Genomic DNA, 20,026 nt, shown 5'->3' on the forward strand with positions numbered 1-20,026 from the left:
AGGTTTACGCCGTTTGCTTTGGATATTTATTCATTGTCTCGGTATGAGAGCAGGGACCAATCATAGCAGAGTCTGGTACCGCCACGTCTGAACAGTAGGGATATACGTATATATATAGAGGGCCGAAACTACCAGTAAGACTTTAGTTTGCTTGACTTGTAAGCGTCTTGGATAAGAAGCGAAACGTCCGACACCTTCAAAGAAGTCCAGATGACAGTTGAAAAAACCTTGTCATCGATGGACCACTCCTGTACGACAGAGTTTACACAGACGTATTGTCTCGGTATGACTGGACAATATTGTCCAGGTGGCATCGTTCCACATTGCCGTCAAAGCCCACGTGGCTAAAGTGACTTGGGTCATTGTTCCCGTCCGTCTGCTGATTAGAAACAGCTGAATCGGTTGTGCGGGAATCTGCACGTAGTCGCCAGGCTTGCTTGAATTAAGCACGGCTAATGAATCATACGGCTCGACAATGACTCCTTGATCAATGACTTCTGCGCAAACCTGATCGATTGTGGCTCTCAAAGCTTTATAGCAACCAAAATGTTAGGGGAACAATCCCTTTGGAGTGTAGACAGGAGGTGACAGTTGATTGTTCACCACCAAAATACCTTCAGTGACACTTTGAACACGAGATTATTGGGGACTACGCTATTTATTGGATCATTTCTGTAAACTTTGTCCTGTTTCGGGTCACACTAGCATCTGTTGGCGTAAAACGACGGTCCTGAAAGTAAGCATCATCATTAGCAGTCTTAGGGTCAGTGGTAATACAGTCACTTGAAAAGAAATTGGTCCAACTCGTGGGATTTATCTTCCCTCGGATCTTTCTCAGGTAGTCTAAAACGGTCCAGGTTTCTAAGTCCCTTCTCCTTTCCCCCCAGTCGCTCCAGTAACACCACTCAAAGGTTTAGATTAACCAGGATTAGATTAATGCGTTGAAAGATCTCCATCTGCCCACTGGACCTTGAGCCAGCAAGTGTCTTGTGACCACCATGCCACCGCGTCGCCGCTATCTTTGCAGGAAAACAATAGGAAGTGGTTGCTCGCTCCAACGGTTTGTCACCTTCTTCACTGTGGGACTTCTAGACTATGACAATTCCTAGGACGTCCTTGCAAGACCCGAGGGGAAGTACTGGTTTCAGGATCTAAACACGGATTCAAAATGTCCATCTTGTGGAGATGTCTTTTATTTAGTTACGTGCTCATGGTTATGGGCCCGAGGACCGGTAGGTATCACTCGATTGTTGGATCTCGTCCAACAGTCCAGCCTGAAGCATCCTTTGCATCTCCACTAGACGCCGTACTTGAAGGATCCTCCACGGGTCCACTCGAGACACCACTTGGCGGCGAAGGAGCGTCGTTCCGGCGTGTCGTCCGCGTGTCCGATGTTACGGTATCCCGGGGAAGTCGCGTGGCTCTATCCCGACGCAAACGCAACATCCTCTTCCCGAGCGGCGTCAAACTGTGCGCGCAGGAAAGCGCCAAGCAGGTTGTCGCAAACCACCTCAGTTTCTTCCATCTCAGAGGTAAATCCATACTTTGTTGTATTGACTCTTGAACGTCTTCAATTTTTAGCGTTACCGTAACAATGCATAGAAACCTTACAAAATCAAACTGAATTTGTGACATCCATTTTGATTTCAAATGAATTCAGTGTGATGCGTCAATCTATATTCGAATTTTGCGATCTAAGGTGCGAGTTTCTCGAAGATAGAATGCCCACTTTGGGTGTTTAAGGAGAAGGACTTCTCAATGTAGAACCTTGAGAAATAGCTACCAGGACTATCGACCTCTAGACATTAGGGATATACATATCGGGCCAGAGCTACCAGCAAATTTTAGTTCAGACTAAGCTTCTCGAATGAGGAGCGAAACGTCTGGCACCTTCAGAGAAGTACAGATGACGGCTGAAGAAACCTTTTCATCGATGGACCACTCACTCCTGTACGACTGAGAGCTTACACAGACCTAACAGTCCTATCATCTACAAGTCTACTCTCCTGTTACTGATTTGGCGGTTCCTTGTTTCCCCCCCATGTGTCTTCAGTGTGCCAGGAGACTGTTTGGGAGGCTTTCAAAATCTTCTGGGACCGTCTCCCCGAGCAGGAGGAGTACCAGAACTGGATGAACCAGTGTCAGGAAGGGGTGGCGACAGCACGAGACATTGGCAGCTACTTTAGTTTATCGGAGGAGCATCAGGGGGTGATCAAAAAGGTGTGTGCGAAAAGCTAACGTGAGCATCACATGATCACAAAACTGTGCCCGATCAATAATGTCAGACCAATATCCAAACTTGTAAGAGGAGAATGTACCAAATAATGAACAAATAACTCAAAGTAATGCACGAGCAAATTCTGCTTTTTAACCAACCAAACTTTCAGGTCCTCATTAACCGGGAGTTTGTAAAAATGAGTAGCAGAGAGTGTTAGCACATTAGCATCCACCGCGCCTCTCCTTGAAGGTCTCCTTGAGCTCCGTCAATCCTTTTGGTGCTTTGGGTTGGCACAGAGCAGCAGCAACAACAACAAACCCAGTGGGGTGCTAATTCCGATGCTAACCTTTCCTCTTTCTTCTTCACCCTGGCAGAAAATGTCAGCGCCTGGCTTGAAAAGGTAAATCCTCTCAATCATTCGTCAGCAAGGAAACCTTGTATGTTTACCACATTGATTTTATTGATTGATTCATTTCTTGATGCCTTGCCCTCCAAAAATGTGTAGTGAACCCACTCGATCCGGACAACATACATGCAGGTAACATCTTTATTGACTTTCTATCATGTATCCAGTTCTTCAAATCAGTTTGAATGTAAAAAATATTGTCATAAAAATTACATCCAAAAATATGTAGACTACTATTATTACTACGAGTAGTACCATTGTACTTTTATAATCAATCATTTCCATGACCTGCCTGCAATGTCTGCATGATCTTGTTGTTTTTCTAGCACACCAGCTCCCGATGTGACGAGCACCACGAAGGCTCCTGCCGAAGAAGGTAAGCATCATTTGGAACAAAGATGTGTCGATTTTTATGGTTGAAACAATCACGTTAATGTTATCAACGATGACTTTCTCTGTCCATTTCAACCACACAGAAGATATAGGAGGGAGCGAAAACGTGGTGGAGGCAGCTGTCATTGTGCCAGAAATTGAGGTGAAATATGAAGACTAGTATTTTACCTTATTGCTTATTTTGCTTTTGACATTGGTAGGATTGTATCTACTGCGCGGCTTTGATTCTTGCTCAGTGTATCAATCCACAGCTACTGCCCAAGTCTGGCTAACATCGAGAAGGCCTGAAAAAATGTTTCAAACCAAAACATGCGCAGAAGACAAAAGTCTACTTATTGATGCGTTTGATTTATTTTTCTTTCGCATAGCTGGACAACGACATTCCTGTGGAACCAGTACCAGCAGCCATCTTGGAGCAGGTGGTGGAGCTGAGCATCCTCCTCACGGGAGTCGTGTACGATCATGACCTGGGCGACCCTTACTCGCTACACTATCAGACGCTCAGCAGACAGCTTGCTCAGAAGGTCTTTATCACACACACATTTACACATGTGCGTGCACACATCTCTCTATCTATCTATCTCACTATCTATCTATCTATCTATCTATCTATCTATCTATCTATCTATCTATCTATCTATCTATCTATCTATCTATCTATCTATCTATCTATCTATCTATCTATCTATCTATCTATCTATCTATCTATCTATCTATCTATCTATCTATCTATCTATCTATCTAGCTATCTATCTAGCAACATTTATGTCTGTCTGTTTGTCTATCCATCTATGTAGATATCTATCTAGCTATCCATCTAGCTAGCTATTTAGCCAGGTTGCTAGCTGTCTAGCTAGCAATCTATCTTGCTAGCTATCTAGCTAGCAATCTATTTAGCTAGCAATCTAACAGTTGACATTTTTATTTTGTTATGCTTAGAATATCTTGTTTTCTATCCTTTCACTCCCACCCCAACCCCATCCCTCTTCTATTGCTGCTGTGGACTGCAAATTTCCCCATTGCGGGACGAATAAAGGTATTCTGATTCTGATTCTGATTCTGATAACTAGCAAGCAATCTATCTAGCTCGCTATCTAGCTATTTATCCTACCAATCTATCTAGCTATATAGCTAGCTAGCTATGATGCTATCTAGATAGCTATCTGTCAACCTATCTATCTATCTATCTATCTATCTATCTGTCTGTCTGTCTCGCTAGCTTGCTATCTGTCCAAGAAAAAAAAAAACTTACAACAGCATAATATAATAATGTTTTCTGTCTATTAGGGATTGATTCTATATTTTATACGATTGTGGTTTAAGCATCACACAAATAGTCCTGTCCATGATTTTCTCTTCATCAAAATGATCTATCGTGCTGTACCGTGCCAATAAAGTGTCCAATGTGAAGAAAACATTGTTTCAAACTGATTTTTGTGTAGATTGAAGACGCCCTGTCCGGACTTCCTGGTTTCAAAAGCGTGTCTGTGATGGACTTCAGGTGAGTTTTGTCTCACGTGGCTTCATCCCACCCACCTCATCCCATTTGGGTCACATTTGTGCCACTTTAGGTCGACGTTCATGTTCGCCGGACACAATTGACGCTCTTTTAAAATGTTTTTTTTTTTTCCCTTTTGTTTTTTCATGGAGGCCTCACAAGGATCTGCAAGGGTAAGTCGGCCTGTTTCCACATTGAACTGCAACCTAAAAAAAACAACAACATAGTTCCTCATAAGAGCGCTTGTGCGCGTACACGTACAGTATACGTGATTGTGCGTTTGCAATTGTGTACGTAGCGAGAAGAGTGTGCGCGTGTGCTGCTGGGTCTTCCTTGCTGCTTGTGCTAATGGTCTTAGCAGGGTTCAGTCACCCGTTAAGGTGGATCAGCAGGAGGCGGGTGGGGTGAGAACGGTTATTTGAGCTTTAGCATCTCAGCTTTTGTGTGACTTAGCATCCCAGTACTACTATGCTAAGTCGACCATTGCTACGTGTGGCTAAGGGTGTTTCTGTGTTGTCTAAGCAACAGTCTCACGGAATAGAAGAGGTTGATTTGGATTAAGGAAAAGCAGCTAGCAGATGCCAAAGCTCTGAAGGTGATGACTTGGAAAAAAAAAACATATTTTCCCGTGTATAAGCCAATATAAGCCAAAGAATGGTATATTTTCCAAACCTTTTCCATATACAGTGATACCTTGGCTTACGCTTTTTCTCACAAACTTTTCGCCTCGCGAACATTAAATTCGCGAGAATATAATCTTGGCATATGAACTAGTTTTCGGCAGACACAAAATAAGGTCTATTTTGTGTAGTTTTAAGGCTTATTTAGTAGAAAATGATGTTATATGGGGACCTGGGAACGGATTATTCTCATTTTAATGGTTTCTTATGGGAAATAAGTGTTTGGCAGACAAACTTTTCGCCTTACACACACTTTCTGGGAACCAATTAAGTTTGTGAGCTGAGGTATCACCGCAGTATAAAGCGTGTCATTTACAAATCCCAAACCAGAATCTGGAAGGAATGCCGTCAACATCTCAAATCAAAACAGCCATTACCAAATATTTTGACCCCCCCCCCCCCTTCAGCATCACACCGTGGCCTCTCACGTGAGCTGGCACACGACCCGTTGCCATAAATATGCCCAAAAAAAAAATCAATGTGGCTTCCCACTGAGAAAAATCCCCTCCCATGAGCGCTCTCATCATGTGACTGAAAACTCAAAAGGCCGTTAGAAGACTTGTTCGTCTTTCGGCCATGACGGACGACTCGGCCAATTGACTCCCGCCCGGGAGGCGTTTTAGGCAGAGTCAGCACAGCAATCAATATTGCGCTAATGGCGTCGTTGGACACGTCCAAAAAAGGCTTTGGAGAGGAAAAAAAGTCATCGATCAGCCTACGATGACTACAATGAGCTGGACACTCTGACCTACTTTGCACACACATTGAAATGCTGCTGCTTTACTCTTATATTCTTATGTCAATAACACATACGCACGCACGCACACACACAAAACCATTAGAAATAACTTCTTTTTACACTTGCGTTAATTGGTAACTAAAGACAGTTGATAAATGTTCCAAGATGGCCACACTTTGACTCTGGAAGAGATTATTTTGATGATTTCTCATGTGAAAATGAATGCCAGAGTACCATATTTTCCGGTGTGCACACACATAAATGGACTATGTACACACACACACACACGCACGCACACACACACACACACACACACACACACACACACACACACACACACACACACACACACACACACACACACACACACACACACAAATAAAGACATATAAATAGATACATGAATAAATTTTTTTTTTTTTTTCAATTAGAGATGTAGTTATTTTTTTGTGAATTAGAATAAACCTTGATGGTCAATAAGAATGTCAACTGCTCCAAGCGTAACCTGCATGTCGGCAATTTCTGTGTGTAGTTTTTTCCGGTGTATAAGCCGCACCCAAAAGCCTTGATTTTCTTCCAAAGATGACCCTGCGCCTTATACGCAGGTGCGCCTTATATGTGAAGAACAGGTCTCGCAACTACTGTCAGTAGCCACCGACTGACTCCATTTCCCCCTGTCGTGCGTCAACCCGGCCTCTGCTGTAGAGCCTTATAATGTGGTGTGCCTTATATTTGGAAAACCTTTATATTTCTAAATACTATCAACATTTGGAAAAGTTTTTTCATTCATTGAAGGTGCGCCTTATAAATAGCTAGTTAGATTGCTAGCTAGCTAGCAAGATAGATTGCTAACTCACCAGGTTTTCCTCAATTTGGGATTTTTTTCCCCCCCAGGTACTCCGGTGCACCTCATGCAACGGAAAATACGGCAAATCGAATTTCCGGGAACTAATGACGTTCGTTGTTCACCCAGAAGGGACGGCCTCGTGGTGGACTACGCGGTCACCTTGGTGGTGGATGACGCAGGGATCAGCGGCGACCAACTGGACTACCTTACCCTGCAGTCCAACCAGGTGGAGAACTCATACCGCGAGGTCAAGGAGCACCCGACGCTGGTCTACGCCATCGGCGAGCTCAAGACCTTTGTCACCGAGGACCTCCTGAAAGGCGCCCTGGAGAGCGGTGAGACTGGCCTGCACAAACGGCAAACTGGTTTCGTGGTCCAATGCAAAGTTTCTGGCTTCGCCCGAGACGCTCGGCAAACGTTGCGGCGACGTGACCGCACCGCGCTTTTGCCACATGAGTAAACATTCTCCAGCGCTCATCTGTTTCTTATTGGTCTGCTCTCGTCGTCGTCGTCGGACAGGACAGAAAAACAAAAGCGATCCATATTTAATGAACAAATAACAGTGGCGTGTTTTCTTTGCGACGGCGCTGCGGTTTGGGTCCTTGTCACCGACGGTGCCGCAAAACCAGCGGGACAAGAAATGGGAGACACGGCTGATTTTGACTCGCTTCACTCCAGGATTTTTTTGGGTTTGCCCGTGGCAAGATGGACAAGTTGCATTCATCTGCTTACAAACTAGACCGGGAGACTGTATGCACCTGAAAAATGAACAGCCAATTATTACGGTCGATTGACAATTAATCACTGTTATCATCTGCCAAAAAATTGCATTGATAATTCCTATTCAACATTGGCCTGCGGTTGACTGGTGACCAATTCCCGATTGGATTGGTTTGGCCTTCTTGCAGTGGAAAGATTTACATTTCACAGCAGCAAAGTGAAGAAAGGAAGAAGTAGAAAAACAAAATACACGAGCTGCTGTAAAGGCAGCCATTCTCGCGGCGCCATCTTGAAGTCAAAAACAAAACAAAAAAAACTAAATAACACATAATATGACAACACAGTCAGAGAGAGTCATTCATTCTTCAGCAGGTGCTGGACCCTCTTTGTGACATGAAGCAGTTCTAGATGAAAGAGGAGAGGATCAAATTCTCCTTTTCACCAGTGGATCAGGGGCGTCGTGGTGAAATGTGTACATCTGCTACAAGCTAAATGTTAAAAGCATCCACGGAACTGTAACATCCATTGACGAAAAGTCTCGCATCTCTTGTCCCACGCAAATCCGCTTCAATTCCAAGCTCCGACAGTTTCGCGTCAACGTTCCTCCCAATCAAAAACAGTGCTGGCATATTCATGCTGTCGAAAAAGCGCAAGCGCTCAGCACAGTCTCCTCTTTGATGAATGTCACGGTCAAAAATGCTGAAAAACAATCCGTATCCGTTGCACACGACGCGCAGCAACAACAACAAAGGGACACCAAAAAACAAGCAAAAAAGAGCACTTGCTACTCGAGCGCCATCTTGGACTTGAAATGCACTCATGCATGCGACAAATGCCTTTTTTTGTTTACATTTGCCGAGTGGTGCCTGTGCTTATGCAATGGCCACTCGGGCGCACAGTCAATGTTTTTTTTTCAGTATGCGCCTTAACGTTAACAGGATGAAACATGTTGCATAATTTCTAGACCCGTTACAGTTTAAAAAAACTAATTTTGTATTCATCTTGCTTCCATAGTGCCTGAGAGCCCGGAGACCATCTACGCTACGGGAGAAACCTTGCTGGTGAGTGAGTTGCGATGACCGATTTTCTTTCGATGTGATTGCTTTTAACTCATTCACACATTCGGGTATTGAAAATATGAGCCGCATTCCCGAATTTGTTGGGGTTTTCTTTTTTCTTGTTTCGGTGCCGATAAAGCGCTGAAAGGTTTTTTTTCTTTTCCACAAGGGGGCGGCTTTTCCCTTTTTTCCATGTTAGCGCTCTGTTCCAGCTTCAGCTGTTGTTCAAGCGCTCTATAAAGCAATATGTATGTATCGCATGATATTTTGGACAGCCGCCCGTCATGGGTCAAATGAAACACAGCCGTCAGCCCCCCAGCAAAAAAAGGACAGCAGCATGTGTGACATGAACCTGTAGCACCAGCTCAGCAGGTAACAAGGATAAGCGCGCCGAGGCCAAGGATGAAGCGGATTACTTTGTTTTATTGTCGCAATAATCTGCACCTATTTTCAGGTCAAGCGATGCCATCTAGCTAACCGTCTGACTTGACTTGTGTGGCGAAGCCGTTCGGGGGCTGGCTGCTCTCAATCACGTCTGGTGGTTGACTTCATCGAAAGCCACGATTCCGTGAAGTGAAAAAAAAAAAAACAACATTGTCGGGAAGTAAATAAAAGCTGAAAGCAAATCCTCCATTTAGCTGATTGCCATGCTTTTTTTAGACATTCATTGGAAAATATCATTTGAGTATACTATTGATGCTGCCATCATGTTCCATAAACTTTGGCCTGCTCACCAAAAAAAAAAAAACGGATTCAGTTTGTGGGATGCTGATGGAAATCTCGATATACGCTGCAAACAAAGAAAAACTCACATGCTATTTAGGAACCGTTGAAAGCTTCATAGCAAAGATTTTCAAAGTAACATCGTTAAAGTTGGATTGGATTAGCCTTTATTCGTCTCGCAGTGGAGAAATGTACATTTCACAGCAGCAAAGTGATGAAAGTAAGAGGAAAGGAAAGAAAGAAGTAGAAAAACAAAACACAGGAACTGCTGGAAAGGCAGCCACTCTTGCGGCGCCATCTTAAAGTCAAAAGAACAAAAAAAACAACAACTAAAATAACAAATAATGTGACAACACAAAAGACACAGACAGTCATTCAATCTGAAGCACTTTCTGCACCTTCTTTGTTGCGTGAAGCAGTTCGAGATGAAAGAGGAGAGGATCAAAGCATGCTTTTCACCAGTGCATCAGGGACGTCATGGTGAAATGTGCATGTCTGCCGCAAGCTAAATGTAGAAAGCAAACACGAAGCTGTAGCATTCATTGACGAAAAGAGACTGCCTCACATCTCCCGTCCCACGTAAATCCGCTTCAATTCCAAGCTGCGACAGTTCCACATCGGCATCTGCGCTCATGCTCCTTTCTTTTCATAGTGGGCTCCTCAAGCCATCCATCCAGCTGCAGACTGTCCAACAACGCGATCTTTCCGCTGAACAAAGACAGGCTGTGAAAATGCTGCAAAAATGTGAAATACACAAAAAATGCTTAGATTGTCAAAAAAAAAGTGTAAAAAAAATTATGAAATAAATAATGCTTTTATTGTCCGTAATAACGACAAATCCAATCCAATGTATTTATGTTCTTGTCTCTATATGATTTTTTTCCCCCCATTTTAGCATTTCTATTAGCGTAAGGCTTCGTACTTAGGCATGCTTGACACGTCATCTCAGCAGTTTATATGAGCGAAGGAGCATTTCGAACCCACATTGTGATCACTTTAGAGACCGGCTCAGGTTACAGGTTCACATGTACCCAAAGCAACTTTCATACTACGTTAATGATGTCGCATTTAACGTTTTTCTGGAATTTCCAAGGAGCTTCCTGAAAATGGCATGTAAGCCGAGACCCGTCTGGAGGTCTTGCTGATGCGAAACAGATGTCAAATGCCAACGATAACCTCAAAAGGGGCTTTGAGTTTGAATCATGTTTGTGATGCAGAATGAAGCGACGCATGTTCTCATCCCGGATGACGTCAAGGGCGACCAATTGCTCCCCGAAAACGTTGGGCGGGTGACGCCGGAGTCTTCTGAAAGCGACATTGTTGTACTGCAAGAGAGTCTGGAGATATCCTCCCCTGCTGCGGTTGCGACGGCTGCGCCGGAGACCGCCAGTGAGTCCAAATTGTCCACCCATGTGGAAATCTTGGCCATGTTTCGAACTATTTCAACAACTGTATTTTCCCGTGTATAAGGCCTTCATTTTCTTCAAATGTGACTCTGCGCCTCATACTCAGGTGAGGCTTATATGTGAAGTCATATTGAGCCACAACAGGTCTGGCGACTACTGTCATGTGCGACTACTGTCATTTGCGGTGCATCATGGGATTGTATATAAAACAGCATTTTATTTCAATAATCTCTTAAATTTACTTTTCAATCTGGAATTTTTTTCCTTGATTTCATTTTGCATTTTCGGCATAATGATTAGAAATTTTTGTTTAATGTATTTAGTGTCTCAAGAAAAAACTAAATGTATTTATTTCAGAAAAATTTAGGGTGAAAATAGTCGATGAAAACCTCTGAGGAACGTCGTTTTAAAGAAGGAAGATTTGTAATCTCTGAAAATTATATTTATAATTGTATTGTGATGAACTCCGATAAAAGCCTGGAATATGTTTCAGCTCGTAAAAAACGCAGAAAATAGCACACATTATACCATTCCATTCCATACCATACCATTTCGTGTTTGACAAAATGATGCCAAAGTCTGACTGTTTTGTTGACATTCCCTTTATTAGCGCAGCACCGTCCGTCTACGTTAGCATAACGTAAGCCCAGCCTCGACTGTAGCGCCTTATAATGTTCTGTGACTTAGAAAACGTTTTTAAAAATGTCATTCATTGAAGGTGCGACTGATAGTCTGGTGCGCCTTATATATGGAAAAAGTTTGAAAATACGCCATTCATTGGGGGTGCGCCTTATACGCCGGAAAATACGCTACTTTGGGGTACGGTTAGTCGTAGCTGCTCAGAGATTTTTGTGAAGACTTTTATCAGATTACAAGCTTGCAAAAAATCCATTGAAAAAATGTTGCTCTTGAAAGATCTATTCATCTTTATGGCTAACTCACCAAGTTTGCCTCCATTTTGGATTTTTTTTTTGCCTAGGTATCAGGGAAGAGGATCTTCTTCTGGAGAACACCCCGCTGACCGCCGCCCCAGACAAACCCGCAGACGAAAACCACCAAGCGCCTCCCCGCTCCGAGGATCAAGATAGCGTTACGTTTCCTGAACCGCCAGTGGTGGCGGAGGCCTCGGGCACAGGAGACCTGGACAATCTCCTGTGGCCAGATACAACTCCGGGAGCACAAGACACCCAAAATGTGGTTGTCCTGGAAGAGGAGCATCTGGATGATGGCGTTGACAACGAAGACCTCGTCGTGAGCCAAACCACAGACGATGACTTTGTTCCTGAGGTACTGAGTGAAGCACTCGAGGACTCGAAAAATCCCCAGGAAACTTTAGTTGAAGAACTTGGTGTGGAAGAAGGACACATTCCAGAGGAAGCACTTGGGTCGGCTGCGGTTCCTCCTCCGGAAACTTCAGAAATCGCCAGCGACCACATCGCAGACGATGACATCTTTCTGGTCAACAAAGACGCCCCGCCGACCGCCATGTCCGCCGAGAAGGAGTCACCCTTCACCCGCGTCGCCGTGGAGGCGCAATCTGACGTTGTCATACCGTCACTCGTGGAGGTAAGCTGGAATGTGCCGCCGAGGGCAACAAAATCCACTCACTAGAAACCAATCGTGATTCCCCAGATCCAAAACAGTGATGATAACGATCCTCCCGCGGAAGACCTCGCATACGACGTCTTCCCTTACGGCTTGATCAACCACACGGAAGAAGGCAGCACCGGATTCCCGTTCAGCGTATCTCGCGTCACCGACCCGGCCAGTATCGCCTTGCCGGCCAGCCCCGGTCGAGCTCTCATGGTCTTCTTCAGTTTGAGGGTGACCAACATGATTTTCTCCGAGGATCTCTTCAACAAGAGTTCAGCAGAGTACAAAGCACTGGAGCAACGCTTTCTAGAACTGGTAGGCTCCAAAAGAAAAACCACCTGGGGTGAATCTCCAGTTTCTCTCACACGTGTCCCAATGTTGCCCCCCTGCAGCTTGTACCCTACCTCCAGTCCAATCTGAGTAACTTTGAGAACTTGGAGATCCTCAACTTCCGGAACGGGAGCATAGTGGTCAACAGCCGGATGAAATTTGGCAAGCCCGTCGCTCGGGGCGTCGCCACCACCGTTTATCTGATCCTGGAGGACTTCTGCAACACGGCCTACCAGACCATGAACCTGGCCATCGATAAGTACTCCCTGGACGTGGAGTCAGGTTCGTGTTTTACTGCGCCATTACAACCACCCGTCCGTTTTCTTCGAGGGCTTATTCTCATTTTGCGTACGTGTGAACCAACCATATCAAAATTGAATTGACATTGAAAATTGAAAATTGACACAACTCATTCACTGCCAGACGATGTGCGTTAAACACGTGTCCACGCCAGTGCCAGGGTTTTTGTCATTGTCACTCAAATTGCAGCACCCACAGAATATTGACTTTTAGGGCTACATAAACATTCAATAAAACATGAAAAACCTTAGATTCTCTTCTTTCATCAGAAAAAAAGAGGTAATTCCCAAGTTAACTTCACTTTTTTGGAACAGTTGAACAGAAGTAATTGTTCTTTTGTTGATTGTTGCTATTTTAGAAAGGTTTTTTAAAATGAAGAAAATTGGACGGCTCATTCAGTTAGTTACTCATATACTAATTTCCTGTTCGTCGTTGAGCCTCCAGATGGCAGCACTTAACACATGCTAGTAACTGCGCTACCGCCCAATGTGTTAAATCTACATGCGGGCTAGACGTTATTGATTTTATGACTGAGACTGCGGGCCGGATCAAAATTGCCCAGGGGGTCCGCATTTGGCCCCCGGGCCGGACTTTGGACACGTTGGTTTTAGCGTCTTTGATGTACCTCATTTGCATATACTTAGTAGGATTAATGACGGTGAGGAGGAGGCTTTTCCTCATCTGTGTTCCCTTCTATTTTCCTCGCATGTTTTTATTTCCCCGATTGTTGTTTTTCCTACGTCTGGGGATGCTGCTAATATTTGTCAACCGTGAGTCTGCGAAGCCTCTTTTGACGGGAGGGATTGTGGACAAAATAAACTCGACTTAGCACCCCGATCGTGGCTTGAAAAAAATGTTTGGCAAAGGCTTCGTTAGCAAAATGGAACACGAGTGAGTCGACTAACTCACCATGGATACAACGTGAGATCACGAGTCCCTTTCTTTCGAATATCCCGTGCCTGAAAATGTTCTGTCTGTGTTGTTTTGTCTGCAATGCAGACTGTCAAAGTCTTTCGAAATCAAAAGCTTTGCAACACTGATGAGGTCACCAAAAGAACAGAAACAAAAACATGACAAAGCTCTTTTTTTTGGTCATATGTTCCTCTTTATTGGAACTAATGTTCAAACTGATGAAGGCTTTCTGTTATTGGTGCAATGTGGCTAATGCGCTTATCTCAACAGAAAGCCTTTTTGCTCTCGCAGAAACAGATGACAACTCTTCAGAGTTGTGTCATCACAAAGACTAGTTTGTGTTGTAGAGGGTGGTTAGAATCGAAAAGTAAGTCTTGGTCAGTGTGAGTGGCCTTCCGAAAGACTTCTGTATTTAGCGCTCTGTCCTTTTTTAAAAATCTTAGCGAAAGAAAATAGATGGTTTGAAAGGGGAGTAAAAGAAGCTATTTTTGTAAAACAGCAAAATGCTTCACTAAACCGACATGGTGGTGTGAGGTTCAATTTGGAGCGTTCGTAAAATAGACTGCTTAGGCAACATAGGCTTAGATATGCTGATGACCAGGGCAAATTGGGCAATAAGGCCAGTCGTCTGTCAGGACATTAGAAGCAATCAGTGAAGCCGCAGGGATTAGTCCTCTGCTCCCCCCAACCTGAGAGCATGGACCAATCTTAGCAGACTCCGGCACCGCCACGTCTGGACAGTAAGGATATATATAGGGCCCAAACTACCAGTAAGACTTTAGTTTGCTTCTTGGATAAGAAGCGAAACGTCCGACACCTTCAAAGAAGTAGATGACGGCTGAAGAAACCTTCTCATCGTATGGCAGTGAATGAGTTAAATTGCTGATATGACATGTACCGTATTTTCCGGCGTATAAGGCGCACCCAAAAGCCTTAATTTTCTTCAAAAGATGGCCCTACGCCTTATACGCAGGTGCGCCTTATTTGTGAAGTCATATTGAGCCACAACAGGTCTCACAACTACTGTCAGAAGCCTCTGACTTTATTTTTCCTTGTAGAAGAAGTTGTAAGTGAGCCCAGCCTCTACTGTAGTGCCTTATAATGTGGCGTGCCTTATATTTGAAAAATGTTTATCTGTTTCTATGTTGTATTTTGAAAACGTTTTTATTTGTTGAAGGTGCGCCTTATATATGGAAATGTTTGAAAAGACACCATTCATTGCGGGTGCGCCTTATACACGGGAAAGTACGGTACTGAATGTGTTTCAGGTCATTGACACAATAAGAATTGCTGCCATTCTGTGACTTGTAGGCGACCAGGCGGACCCGTGCAAGTTTCAGGCGTGTAACGAGTACGCCAAGTGCAAAGTCAACAAGTGGTCGGGCGAGGCCGAGTGCGTGTGCAACGCCGGCTACTTCAGCGTGGACGGATTGCCTTGTCAGAGCATTTGTGAGCTACGCAGCGACTTTTGCCTCAACGATGGCAAGTGTGACATCATCCCCGGTCAGGGAGCCATCTGCAGGTGGGTGGAGATTAGGGGCAAATGTGTGTGTGTGTCAAGGCTTAAATCACAGCAGGCGCATCTCGTCTTTTGCATAGAACACGCGAGAGGAAAACAGAACGCTTCCCGCGGGTTATTTATTTGCTACCGGTGTCCAATTATTTCAAACCAGACGAAAAAATACAAAATACAAAAATGTTGTTTTATTATGCTCCTGCGTGAGTTTAACCCGCCAAAGCTAGCATTTGGAACATGTGGCTGTTGTGCTCGCTGCGGTTTTACCCCAAATAATGATGACCAGACACGCTGGAGGCTCTAAGACACTCACAACGTCTTGTTTGACGCCAAATAACACATCATTGAGTACTTCTTGTTGTCTTGGGCACTGGATGAAGTCAACAAATGATGACGCAAGTCACGTTTTTATCTTTAACTACGCCACTCGTAAAACAACCGTCGGTCAAGCTCGGTTGACAGACACCGCAACGTTAAAACACAACTTACATAACACGTTGATTTTGGATCACAAGTCACAACTAGCTGACCAATCGTTGGCTAGCATGATGTTCGCTCGGAAACCGAACAAAGGCTCGAACACGGGATGATTGTTTTTTACTGCCGGCAGGGGACGCAGTCGTTCATGACAGACGCCCAACTTCTGCAGCCCTCTGCTAAGCTATTTATTGAGAGTATATGCAAATTGAAGTGATACATTTGTAAAAAACATAGTCTCCTTGATTTGAATACCAAGCACCATCATCCATAAATCAACAGAACATAGATATTTTAATGGGTTGTCTTTCCATGAACTGATAGATTTGTAACCTGGCGAATGAGCTCTTTCTGTGAAGGAGTTTACCAAGTCCTAAATCACGTACAAGGCCTGATCTCCTACATGAAGATAACAGTTTAACAGGCTGTGTCTGTTCACCTCAGATTGACCCCAGATTTTCTGTGCTTCCATTCTGTATTCTAGTCACACATGTTCAACCAACAAAGCATATACCAGCAAGAAACTTTTAAATATGATAACTTGTATTCTGTCGGAGTGACACAGATCGCGCACAATGTCAATCAAAATCCTTGGTTGACCCCAAAATGTGCTCAATACAGACTAAGCAGGTCGATCAAGCTAATTTGAAAGGCAGGAACTCAAAGTGACATACACCGCCCTTCCCAGGTGCCGTGTTGGCGAAAACTGGTGGTACCGAGGAGAGCACTGCGAAGAATACGTATCGGAGCCGCTAGTGGTTGGAATCGCGGTGGCCTCAGTCGCCGGATTCCTCTTAGTGGCGTCTGGAGTGATCTTCTTTCTTGCCAGGACTTTACGAGATCAGTACGATAAGGATGAGTCAGAGGACCCGATACGGTAAGGACGTTTTTTCTTCTTCCCCAGCAAATTACCCTTTGCTGAAGTCGCCATACTTTTTCAGCGATAATACCCTCACACACACTGCCCCCTGCTAGCTGCTTTTCATTAATCCAAATCAACAGACGTTTTTCAACCTCTTCTATTGTCTGAGAGCATCGCTTAGACAACACAGAAACACCCTTTGCCACACGTAGCAATGGTCGACTTAGCATCCTGGTACTGGGACGCTAAGTCACACAGAAGTGTAGCGTTACAAGGTGCCGCGCTTGAACAAATCGCTGCTGTCTAAGAGCCTCCATGGCGCGATTTTGTGCAGGCACGCCGAAAGCATCCCGTCGTTAGAAAGGGCCACCAAGTACAACCCCATGTACGAGAGCGAAGCCACCACCGGCTACAGCCACTACTACCGGCGCTACCCCGAGGCTCCCGTCTACAGCAGCGCCAGCGCCGAGGCCTCCACCGACTTTAGTAGCGAGGAGATCCGACACATCTACCAAAACAGCGAACTGAGCAAGGAGGTGAGTCACCGCGCACTATCGCACCTCCCGCCTGCCCGCTGGATACTTTTATCGCCATGTGATGTCATGTTCTTGTCCGACAGGAAATTCAAGACAGGATACGCATTATCGAGCTCTACGCCAAAGACCGTCAGTTTGCAGACTTTGTGCGGCAGCATCAAGCGTAAATAAACACAGCATACTCCATCGTGTACTTGTTCAGCCTCCGTTCGCAATAGAAGCTTTGAAAATGCATCCACGCATTTTATTGCCGTAAATCGGGGGGTCCCCAACCACCGGTCCCTGGACCATTTGGTACCGGGCTGCACTAAAATAATAAGCAACTTAACACTTCAGACGCTCCCCTACTTACGAACATTCGAGTTACGAACAACGGTACATATGAACATTTTTATAGTAACATATGTAGTATTCTCTCCAGTTGGATTGGATTGGATTTACCTTTATTAGTCTCGCAGTGCAGAAATTCACATTTCACAACGACAAAGTTATGAAAGGAAGGAAAGTAGAAAAACAAAATATATGAGCTGCTGGAATGTACAGTTGTACATGTACATATCTTTATAGGGCATACATTTTATTAAAGGTTTATTTTCCAGTACAAAACAACGCAGGTTACTTATACAAGCCGGAAGCATAATTATATAAACCTTAAACATGTTTATATAAGCCATAAACATTCCATCCAAAAATATAGCACTGAAGCAACTTACGGACAAATTCACCTTACGAACGCCCGTTCGGAACGTATCTCGTTTGTAAATTGGGGAGCGTCTGTACTTCCGTTTGATATATTTTGGAATCTGAAAATTGTTTTATTTTGAAAAAGAACCTTGTTTTTTTTTTAATGACATCCGTTGACGCTATTTTCGGTTACGTAGTAAGTTAGCCCTAAAATGAATCCCAAATCTAGTTAAATATAAAGAAACATGACCATGGCAAACATAGAGTTGCGGCCAAATCGGATGTTTTTCGTGTCATGGTTTGTTATTATGTTTTACAAATCTCAGTTTTCATGCAGGTCATATCATGTTCATTTTGTTGCATTTATCCAATGTAATTATTTTTATCCCTTTTTATTATCTGGCGTTACCTGACATGAAACCGGTCTGTGGGGATAAAAAGGTTGAGGACTGCTGCCTCAGGTCATTCTCAAGTTTGTTTGTTTGTTTGTTTTTCAGTGTCCTGGACACCCGAAGAGAAAGTTCTTCAGCACAAACATGAAACAAAAAGGTATTTCGCATCAATGTGTGTCACCACAACTTTACTAAAGCAACCCAATCAAATATGAACTCAACTAGCCAACCATGCTAACCACCTAGCGATCATGCTACAGATCTGACGTGTGTCTTCTTATACGCAGAATAACGCGTCTGTCTTCCGGAAGGCCTGGTCTGCTCATACAAACCACTCATACACGGTCCGTCAATCCAGGACACTTTCTTCACCTCCTTCCATCTTTGCTTCTGTCGCTACGTGAGAGGCGGGAAGCAGTCGCAGACCGTCTTTTCTACCCGCGTCCTTGCTCTGTGCCTTCTACTGGACATATCCCCTCCGTGGAATATGTATTTCAACTATATTGTCAAAGTGGATTCAAATGAAGAACTTCAAGCATTGCGCACGTAGCCACTGTCACGTAATTTACCGTACTTATTCGAGTATAACGCGCACCCCTAATTTTCGATGAAAAATCGGTATCAAATTTTGTTTTACCAAGCATTGTGGTAAAAATCATTTATTGACAATGTAAACACTGAATGTAAACTCCAGATATTGGTAATTGTGCAAAACAGCATTGCTTAACTCACGTTTCAGTGGGCGAGGAAAGGAAATTAAGCGTAGCTAAAGGAATGCTAATCAACAATCCAAAAAACAGCATTGCGCGTGATCCAGGTCTTTCCGAAAATCAAAACTGAAGGGCGAGAATAGCAATGGAAATGCTGCCCCCTCCTGGGAGGGCATTAAATTATATGATTTTTTTTTTTCCAGGCCTCGTTTATAACGCGCACCCAAACTTTGAGTTCTTTTTTAGGTAGAAAATGTTGCGCGTTATACTCGAATAAATACGGTAGCTAAAAGCGATAGCTATCTACTAAGTTAGCTGCGATGCTAGTGCATGGTGCTCACATTGGTCTGTTTTCTTGATGTTTTAGACGTAGTCCTCCAGCGTGAACGTTGGGATAAACTCTTGTCTCATGGAGTACTTTGCGTCAAGGCGGCCAAATATTCGACTATGAGTTTTCAAGGCTGCGCCAAATCGGATGCTTGGACATGTTTGGACGTGGCGAGGCGAACGCCAAAGACACAAGAGGCATCTAGAAATAAGTCAAAACACATTTTTCCGAAGAAAAGCTGGATTTTTCTAAGCGTGACGTTCCTGCTCAGGAACGGGCTGACAAAAACATTTGAAGGTTAGCAGCAATTTTCTTTTAGAAGGCGACTACCAGTTTGGCCCCGTCGTTGTGTTTTCTTTGGTTTTTGTCTGGCATTCCACCCTTGGACGCACGCGTTGCTCTCCATCAGCGTTCTCGCCGCACCGCAGTGAATCGGAGCTGTCCCATTTGGTTATGATGTTTCGCTCGCTGTAGAAAAGGGCGCAGACACGCAAAACGCAGAGTTGATGAACCGTTTGCAATCAAGCGCTTAATACAGTGGAATCATTTAAGTCCAACCGGGTTGGGCAATTAGGACCTTGACCCAGTTTGAACGGTCGTACGTCAATCGGTGACGGCGGGTAGTACACAAAGGATTGGAATTTTTTTCCCCCCCATTTCAAGATCAGATAACTCCAGAGCCATATAACTTAGAAATT

The 20,026-nt window shown here is 44.1% G+C and overlaps 1 protein-coding gene across 2 annotated transcripts; it reads left to right on the forward strand.

Annotated features, from left to right (window-relative positions):
* The first annotated feature begins 754 nt into the window (after nucleotides 1–754).
* On the forward strand, nucleotides 755–18,831 carry impg2a (interphotoreceptor matrix proteoglycan 2a). 2 transcript variants are annotated; one of them, XM_089002924.1, is made up of 22 exons: nucleotides 755–1,232; nucleotides 1,302–1,532; nucleotides 2,054–2,220; nucleotides 2,593–2,618; nucleotides 2,724–2,756; nucleotides 2,951–3,000; nucleotides 3,101–3,159; nucleotides 3,386–3,541; nucleotides 4,460–4,518; nucleotides 4,668–4,688; nucleotides 6,908–7,116; nucleotides 8,516–8,562; nucleotides 10,500–10,671; nucleotides 11,668–12,254; nucleotides 12,321–12,596; nucleotides 12,674–12,893; nucleotides 15,135–15,345; nucleotides 16,505–16,693; nucleotides 17,013–17,214; nucleotides 17,298–17,377; nucleotides 18,396–18,447; nucleotides 18,578–18,831. In XM_089002924.1, exons 1-21 carry the CDS (start codon nucleotides 1,169–1,171, stop codon nucleotides 18,436–18,438), a joined length of 3,102 nt encoding a protein of 1,033 aa, XP_088859050.1. In that variant the 5' UTR covers nucleotides 755–1,168; the 3' UTR covers nucleotides 18,439–18,447; nucleotides 18,578–18,831. The 2 variants fall into 2 exon arrangements, with proteins under 2 accessions (XP_088859050.1, XP_088859051.1); XM_089002925.1 differs by having other exon boundaries at nucleotides 6,911–7,116.
* The last annotated feature ends 1,195 nt before the right edge of the window (nucleotides 18,832–20,026 follow it).

Source organism: Hippocampus bargibanti, linkage group LG08 (assembly GCF_051943395.1).
Source record: "Hippocampus bargibanti isolate YZ-2025 linkage group LG08, ASM5194339v1, whole genome shotgun sequence".
NCBI lineage: Eukaryota > Metazoa > Chordata > Actinopteri > Syngnathiformes > Syngnathidae > Hippocampus > Hippocampus bargibanti.

Coding starts and splice junctions, on each gene's coding strand:
- impg2a (XM_089002924.1), top strand. CDS start 1,169: ATGTCCATCTTGTGGAGATGTCTTTTATTTAGTTACGTGCTCATGGTT. Junction 1,233..1,301: donor GGTTATGGGCCCGAGGACCG/GTAGGTATCACT, acceptor CATCTCCACTAG/ACGCCGTACTTGAAGGATCC. Junction 4,519..4,667: donor GTGTCTGTGATGGACTTCAG/GTGAGTTTTGTC, acceptor TTTTTCATGGAG/GCCTCACAAGGATCTGCAAG.